The sequence below is a fragment of the Capsicum annuum genome, chromosome 3, assembly GCF_002878395.1.
Source record: "Capsicum annuum cultivar UCD-10X-F1 chromosome 3, UCD10Xv1.1, whole genome shotgun sequence".
Classification (NCBI taxonomy): domain Eukaryota; kingdom Viridiplantae; phylum Streptophyta; class Magnoliopsida; order Solanales; family Solanaceae; genus Capsicum; species Capsicum annuum.
The window spans coordinates 195,203,121-195,211,879 of NC_061113.1; the positions used below are offsets into that span (position 1 = coordinate 195,203,121).

At 33.6% G+C, this 8,759-nt stretch overlaps 1 protein-coding gene and 1 long non-coding RNA gene across 2 annotated transcripts; both read right to left on the minus strand.

Moving 5' to 3' along the window:
* Positions 1–843: 843 nt before the first annotated feature.
* Positions 844–6,962, minus strand: LOC107863429 (serine/threonine-protein kinase AFC2-like). Its single transcript, XM_047408559.1, is given in 14 exon segments — positions 844–1,082; positions 1,322–1,437; positions 1,914–2,004; positions 4,144–4,358; positions 4,449–4,814; positions 5,155–5,241; positions 5,428–5,622; positions 5,706–5,770; positions 5,852–5,895; positions 5,897–6,006; positions 6,123–6,214; positions 6,424–6,538; positions 6,632–6,680; positions 6,783–6,962. Coding segments are annotated over 8 exon segments (741 nt in total). The 5' UTR covers positions 6,947–6,962; the 3' UTR covers positions 844–1,082; positions 1,322–1,437; positions 1,914–2,004; positions 4,144–4,358; positions 4,449–4,814; positions 5,155–5,241; positions 5,428–5,520.
* Positions 6,963–7,131: 169 nt separating this feature from the next.
* On the minus strand, positions 7,132–8,494 carry LOC124896753. The gene is made up of 2 exons (XR_007053176.1): positions 7,859–8,494; positions 7,132–7,318 (listed from the first exon to the last, which is right to left on the minus strand). It is a non-coding gene; the product is annotated as an uncharacterized LOC124896753 (long non-coding RNA).
* Between the last annotated feature and the right edge of the window lie 265 nt (positions 8,495–8,759).

Consider the following 8,759-nt stretch of genomic DNA (forward strand, 5'->3'; position numbering starts at 1 on the left):
ATTTTATGTGTTTGTTATAATTATTAGAAGCTTATAAAAATAATCTTTGACTAAAACATAATTTTAGAAGTTTGAATTTTGAAAATACATATATACATATTCAGAAGCACAATTTAACATCTACAAGTTTTGTATTTTTTTTTCTCTTAGAAATGCACCAATTTCAAAAAGTAATATTTTTTTTAATATTGTGATATTAAATAAAAAATATATCAAATATACTAAAATATTCTTTAATCTTATAATCTTGAATTTAACGTGTGAAAAGTTAAAATTACAAACATTACTAAAAAATAAAAAAGATTTTTGAAAAACAAAATAAAAAAAAGAAATAAATCAAACAAATTGAACCGAACAAAGTACTAAATAATGACAAATAAAACTTTCACAAAAAAATTAAAAATAAAAACGCGAAAAAAATAGAACATGAAAGAAAATAAAAAAATCGATGAAAAGCTTACTAGAAATTGAAAATGCGATTTGATATGCAACAGGTTTCAAGGAAATAAGAAGATAGAATCAGTCTGGAAGAAGGCTAGAAAATTAGAAAGGCAGATGAATTCTGGACATATAAAGAGAGGAGAGATTTACAGAAGCATTGGAAGAGGGGATAATTCGATATTTTTATCAATTACTCTGTTCATTAATTAAGAGAGAATGGATTCGAATACTTTTCTAGAGTTTAGTACAACTAACTAAAATATCATGGAGTATAAAATTACATTTATGTCCTTGAAAATGAAGTATAAAATTATATTTATGCCCTTGAGCGTTCACTTCTTCACCTTTCTATTTAGTACGAGATACGTATGTCCATGCGTTGCACGAACCCAACGCGTATAGTAGAATAAAATGAAGATATAATAGCAAAGGACTATCCCGTTTGATTGGATCAGTTGATGGAAATAATTCCGAATGTATGTTTTATACAATTATGGAAATAACATACTACTGGATGCTCACATTTACATATGATAGTGATTGTTATCTACTTACATTGCTAGAGATAATATTTATAAATTCTACAATTGGGAATGTAGTTGTTGTTGTGATCAATTGCTCGAGCATTCACGATGAAACACCTGTTAAATTAGATTAAAAATTAAATTAATTAAGAAATTCAAAATGTGATGATAAAACAAATCTTTATTCAATGAAGACAAACACAATAGCTATTAGAATAAAAGGTCCAATAAACTAAGCTATTATGGTATCAGAATAAATATCCCTTTGTAAAATTGAAAGGATTACATTGTAGATAGCATTCGTAACACTATACGTATCTCTTTGTTTTAAAAATGTTAGATAAACATTTACATACCTATTGGCAAAGTCGCTGGATTGTTGTGAAATATTGATACTATTGACACACATAGTAGATGTTAACAAGGTCAAACTGGCAATGATGAAAACCAAATGGCAAAGCCAAAAAATAATCTGTGACAAGACCCAATATAAGTGTTGTCAGTGTCCACAGACGTCAATTTGAAATCAAAGGCTCATTTAAAGGAGAAGTAATTGCAAGCCAATAATTTTTCCAGTCGCAATTCTTCCATGCAACAATTAGCTCCTAGTGCGTCGTAGTCAATTTGATTCGCAAAAACAAAGTGAACACTTCAGCATCATGGGCTACGTAGTAAGTCTAGCAGTACATGGAATACACTTTACTCCCATCTCCATTTTCATGTAGACTTACCCCTAGTTGGAGTTGTTTTAAAAGTAAAATATGTTGTCGATAACTTGAATAGGACTCGGGAGAATGTATTATATATATATACTACTGCTATATATATATATACTACTGCTACAGCAGTTTCCAGAAATAGAAAGAGAAACAAATTGATCTAGTGCATATTCTTTCAAAGACCCGAAAAGCTATTGAAGGAACGGATAATACCAGCAGTAAAGATCACCTTAATTCGAGCAGAAGGTGCTGGGAAGGGGATCCTCATCAAAGACTCAAGAACTGATGGAGGCACAGAAAATCCCAAATCTTGAAACAGCCTTGTCGTAAATAAATAGAACACAAATTACAACTCAAATAACAAAAGAAGATGGAAATAATAGTTAAGAGGAGCCAATGAGCTAAAGAAAAGAATATGCAAATGAAAAGACCTCATTCCTTGGGTAGAAGGTTGATATTTCAGTAATAACATAAATAAAAAGATTTTTTTCTTGAACGGGCCTTTTTTGGACAAGTTAAATAAAAAGAATTAAACGTTGGGGAATCGGCTGCGCACCATATAACATAAAACTAAGTAACACTGGCAGATGAACCATGATTGTATCAATTGCTTTATGTCATTTCAGTTCTCATACTACTTTGTTCTGCGAATTCCCTCGAGTGTACTCACACGGAGGAAGGGAAGTGAGGAATATGGAGAAGTATAAGTGGAGTGCAAATGAAAAGTTTATTTTCTAAGAGAAAATTTAGAATTTCTTTGAACATGTCTGGATCGACTTATTTTAAGTGTTATTAAGCACTTCAGTTGTTGTCCCCTTTTGTTTATTCTAACAATAAATAAGGAGCGGGGAGAGAAAATAAGTCTTCCTCCACTTTATGCAAGAACGGAAAATTCTAGAGCTATAGATTTAAAAGGTCAGTTGTAGGTAAAAATAAACTCCATTCAAAAATACCCAGCTAAAACACACAAAACTCCAAAAATAATGTGCTGAAGGTCGAAGTTTTGAGCATAATATGATAGAAGTTTCAAATTCCTTCTCTCTGTAATCAGTGTAACATTGAGAATAACACTCACATGCAAAACAACAAATTACAGGAAGTAAGAAGAAAACCCGCATAATATATGGAAATTAAACCTCATACCCTTGCTCGACTGAATGAAAAATTGTCATTATCATGCAATATGCCTCCTAGTCAAGTTGACTAATTCAACAATATTCAATCACCACTACCCACTATCCATGATCTAGACTCCCTGTTATCTAGACTCCCTGTTAGAAAATCTTAACTTCTCAAACAAGCCACAAAAATTAGGAAACAAAACGTAAACGTAAGTGACTTATCATATATATATACATATTCAAGCTACATACACGACCCTTTTTTTTATTACAAAGGTGACAATACATGCTAGACTTGCCAACTGAAATGAACCTTCTCCAACTATTTTTTTTCCCAAGAAACAAAAGATTTGTGCCAAAATAACATATGCCAAAAAGAACAAAAGTTCTTGGAAACTTAATGGATTTTGAAGTATTATTTCAAATTTCCAGCATCTAATGGTTGCGTTTAGGTAGTTCATCTACGTCATACCCTTGGGATGGGCTATTCCCCGAAACTGCTAATGCAGGATGCTTTGTTTGACCGGTTATCCTTGCGTGACCTTTTGAGAGACGTAACAGAAGTTAAGTGACTTTTTTGATACCAAAAAAAAGGGAAAGAGACTTTCCGCGTAACATAATAAAAGTTAAGTGACTTTTCTAATACGAAAGAAAAGTGACTTCGTTTAACCTATTAGACACCTTTCAAGTAATCAACTCCATTGAACCCCTTAAGTCTTCTACTTTGCTCGTACAATTCATTTGTGAACTGGGATGTGATATTCAAGTTTTCAAAGCATAAGATGACTTCCAATCATAAATTCAGTCCAAACAGAATGCCGACCGGAAATGGTGAATCTTAATTTAAATTTGACAAAATGTGAATAGCTATAGAGGGAGTCATTAGTTTGGTGGAACAGCAAAAACAATCTTATGATAGTGCTGGCAAGCTAAATATGGTAATAGAAAGGAACGAAAATGCATGTCAAAGAATTATACAGAATCAGATTGCTGGATTGGAAGGTATGACCAGAAGAGGGTGAAAGGATATAGAAAAAGCAAGCCTTAAAAAAACACTTAGTAGAAGAATTGGAACAAATAACCAATGCTAACAAAAATCCTGGAGACAACAATTGAGGTGTTTCTAGTTAAATGAATGAGACAAAATACTAAGTGTTTTACTGTAAATAGTTCAATATAAAGAGGAGGTCATCAGATGAGTGTAATGCTATGAGAAGTCAATTAGTAAAACTAACCAATAGAGGCATTCAGATACAATGACCTTGTATGATATGGTATCTCTTTCCTTTATGGGATCATCTAATTAAATCTTAAAAATGTTCGTAAAGTAGTTCATACCTCTGTATGGAATCGGTGTAGACCTCAAGTTCTTTTACAATGCCATAACCATCGAATCATCTACTATTGAAATTATTGCTATAGTCTTAGCAAGCATGACTTGAGCCTGGGAGTATTGAGGTTTAGCATACACACCCACTGTCTGAAAGTAGCACTCGACTGCTCTATCCCTTGCATATGGAAGTGTTGTCACAAAATCCAAGTCTTTCCACCACCTACTAAGTAAGTTTATAACATATCAGATTCTGAGAGTGTCTGTCAACAAATAATATTACTAATATTTTTCATGTCAATTGCTAGCATACCTTGATATTTCACTGAGTTCTTATTTGTGAAACATCAGAAGTAAGTTGAAGTCCAGTTTGGCAAATTGAAGCAGCATATCATTCTTAAATTCTTCCTCTTCATAGATAGAGATGAAGTAGCGTGTCTCAACTCTTGGAATGCTCTTATGGAGTGATTGCTCACGTGCATGTGTCACTTGCTTACTCAGAGGTGACTTCAAATTTGGAGCTGCAGACTCAAGATGAGCAGTGGAGAAAACAAGTGCCTCTTCCAAAATAGCCTTTCCATGAGTCCTTAGGCTTCGTATAAGTTCAATAGACCCCTGATGTCGTCGTTAAGAGATTCGCTAAACTTGGCATTTGCATCTTGGAATCTGCTGAATATTTCTGGAATATGAATGGAATGTTGAAAACAAAAGATTAGTCCTCGTGTAAGCAAGAATATTAATTACTCTGAAAATAAAGAAGAAGCTACGTAGTGCTTGATTGCTATGTTAATACACACTTGGAGAGATATCGTAACCATGTTGTTTTAGGATTCGAAATTGAACAGATAATGTGCACAAATCATTGTAATCATGAGCCTCAAAGTTAGGATCATATTTGTAAATTTGATCCAACATGTCTTCTATTTGTTACTCAAAATAATAAGCAATGCCAAGTCTCTCAACAGTTTCGAAAAGGTAAGATGATGTTAGAGTAAGATGTTACTTAGCATTTATCATACCGGTGCAGAATAGGGTGGTCGTATCCCTAATATGGAGCTCTGTATGACATAAGCATTGACGCAATGGCCACCCACATTATAAGCTACCTGCAGTAAATTACAACAAACTCAGATTTCTTGATACTATATACTAAGTAAATAAAAAAAGGCAGACACGTGCACTAAAGCTACCGCTATGCGTGGTGTCTGGGTAAGGGCCCAACCACAAGAGTGTATTGTACGCAGCCTTACCTTGCATGCCCCACCACAAGATTGTATTGTACGCAACCTTACCTTGCATTTCTGCCAGAGGTTGTTTCCAAGGCTTGAACCTGTGACCTCCTGAAACAAGCAAGATATTGTTGAAGTAGGCAATAAATCTGCAACTTACTCTACTCTTTTCAGTATGTGCTGAGGCAGTGGGCCCAACACCTTCTCCATCATAGCTAGATATTCTAAATTCTCATGTGTTTGGAACAATGCCTCAGCCTAAATGAAGTTATAAGATAAATAAACTGCATCCAAGCGAAATTGAAAGAAACCATAATTCATCCAGTTCGAACAGAGCATACCGAACAAAGTTCCACAAGAATACACCCAACACTCTATATATCACAAGTGTAGGTCCATCCAAGACCTGAAAAATTAGATATAGTGACTTTGATGACTCAAGGAAGCAGGGCAACAAAGAAGCCTAGATGTTTCAACTACTCCTTACCTAAAATAACTTCAGGTGCACGGTAATGACATGTTGACATAACATGTCTGATTCAGATGATCATATGTTGTGCTACCAAAGTCAATTACCTTTATAGCACTTGATTTTGGAACTCTCTTATAGTATGAACCATCTTTTGGTGACCTCGAAGAAACCTGTATAAGACAATTGACAAACATAAGTTTAGGCAAAAGTATTAAGGACAAAATACTAAGGTTACAAAAGACAAAGTAGGGTTACACCTCACACATATTAAGGAACTAGAGCATACCTTGTAGTCAGGAACCTTACCATATTCAAAGGACGTGAGAAGTATATTCTCAGGCTTGAAGTCGGTATGGATAAGACACAAATCATGCATAACTACAAAACAAGCAGAATCATAATCAATTACAAGACAGAACAGTTGGAAAAATAATTGGAATGTATGCATGATTATACAAGGTACTAATAAATAATGCATGCTCCGATCATGAGGTACATCGCTAAATCAGCACTAAGCCTATCTTTCATCTATATCTATATATGCATGATTAAGGAAACAAAATGTGCCCAAAGTTTTTTTTATACACATGCAACACAATCCAACAGTTGTTTTCCAATCTCACGGACAAGATCAATGGTAAATAAACGGTAATTGTTTTTCCGAAGGAAATCGTATAAGCTTGGTCCAAGCTTCTCAAAGACCTGTTAACACCATTTAAGTTCGTCCAAAATTTTAATCCCCATAAGATTTGTTAGGTGGGGAAATTAACCCGTCCAAATCAATCATATATGTACAATGCAGATATGATTACGATAGTCAAACCAGTTCCGTATTTGTACGCAACTGCAAGGAAAAAACCAGTTCAAACACTAGACAAATAACAAAAATCCCATGAATGAGGTACACGGGTTAGGATAACAGTAGATTTAGCAGGCAATTACTCACCGATTGCCACCATTGTCGTGTTTACCAAGCTGTTGAAGCATTTCAACCTCAATCATTGCAGCATCACGATACTTCTTCATGCCCCGAACAATTCTAATAGCCACCATTTCTTTTCTCGCGCGATCCCAGCATTCTAGGACCTGATCGAAAGTACTTTCACCCATCTTACTGTGGATTTTATCTACATTTTAGGAAAGTCCGCAAGGCTACGGTGTCCAGAATCAGTTAACTTTTCCTGCAGTTGTTCGTAGTTGATACTTTGTTACTCAATAATGCCTTGAGGAAAGACAACATATTATGTAATATCTATTTAGCTATATATAAAAGTCTGGGAAATTGAATGTATTAACCCTTATAGACTAAAACTCCTTAGCAGTCTGAATCTGATCACTTGAACCATCCAAAGTACATGAAGTGAAGATTCTACCATATTGGTCCGCACCACATTTTGACATATCTTGTTCTAAATCGGAATATGATTGATCAGTTGTACACTGGGTAGGGGAGCTTATCTTCCTCGAGGAAACACAGTTGCGCTGAAAATGGAATTGCATATTACCAAAAAAAAATAAAAAAATACGAGAAATATAATTGCAAAATTAGAAGGTAAATATATTCATAAACAACTTACAATTGACTTTGACAATAATGGTTCATGTCTTTCCGCAACAAAGTTTTAGGTAATTCGTCCATTCACAACATTAATATATCAAAATCAAGTTTTACCAGGTTTTACTTCAAAGAAGATCAAATCACCAACGAAATGCTAAAATTTAAACAAAAGATCTAAAAAGGATAAGAACCAAAAGGCAGCATTAAGAAAATTAGTTTAAAAAATATTTTCAAGGAGCTCGTGAAGAAGTACCATAGAGGCATTTAAATACAGGATCATTTCTTTTCTAAGTCACCAGTAGAATGTCATATTCAATTTTGAGGTAATCCATTACAATTCCCACATAAATTGCTTACAAAAATATACAGTTGCCCATAACAATTACTACCATAAAAAGTTAACAAAATCTATGAACAACTATAAAGTAATAAAAAATAGGAACTAAAATTAAGAAAAGAACTACCTTGTTTCATTTGAAGAGAGATGGATATTGAGACAAAAAGAACTTTGACCAGAAATTACTACACCAAAGCGTCCTCGAATATCTGCTGGAAAAAAGAAACTCATATGTGAAGAGTGAAGATGAGGGAGAGTAGTTTTTTTTTTTTTTGAAAATAAATCCAAATCGGAAAATTGATTGCAGCAGCTAGCCATCAAAGCATCGTGATTGTACTAATGAGGAACATGAAATAAAAATGTATATTGACTTTCATCCTGCTCAAGGATTGCTTATCACGAAAAATGATATCAGTTAGCTACCAGCTTCTTCGACAGCCTTGCTCACTTCTCCTCTTCCTGCTTCTCAATAAATGTCTTCCTCAAAAAATCCCATGGATGGATGACATAGAGGGCGCTGGTAATGGCGGCGACGCCCCACATGGCGGCGGCCTGGATATCAGTGGATTGGGGACGGAGTTTTGGGCGGAGGAACTTGAGTCCATTACCTGCTGCCGCTGGGCTACTCATAAAAATCAAACTCCTCTCAACTTTAAACAATTATCATACTTTCTTTTTTCCTATTTTACCCTTTATTATTAATTTTTTTATATTTTTCTAACTTCTTTAAAATCATCATATTTTCATTTTAAAAAAAAATCAATAACAAATTTTTCATACAAACATAAACATCATTCATATAACATAATTTTCATAAAAATATAAACATTATCTTCTAGAAAAAAAGTAAAAAAATATATAAACTAATGATGATCTTTATAAAGTAAATTAGCATAATATAAAAATATTAATTTTACTAATAATAATCAAAACTATAATATTTATTTTAACAAATAAAAATAATAAGTACTACTAATTTTATAAACATATTTCAATGCAGAAAATATAAACAATAAATGAAAGAGATA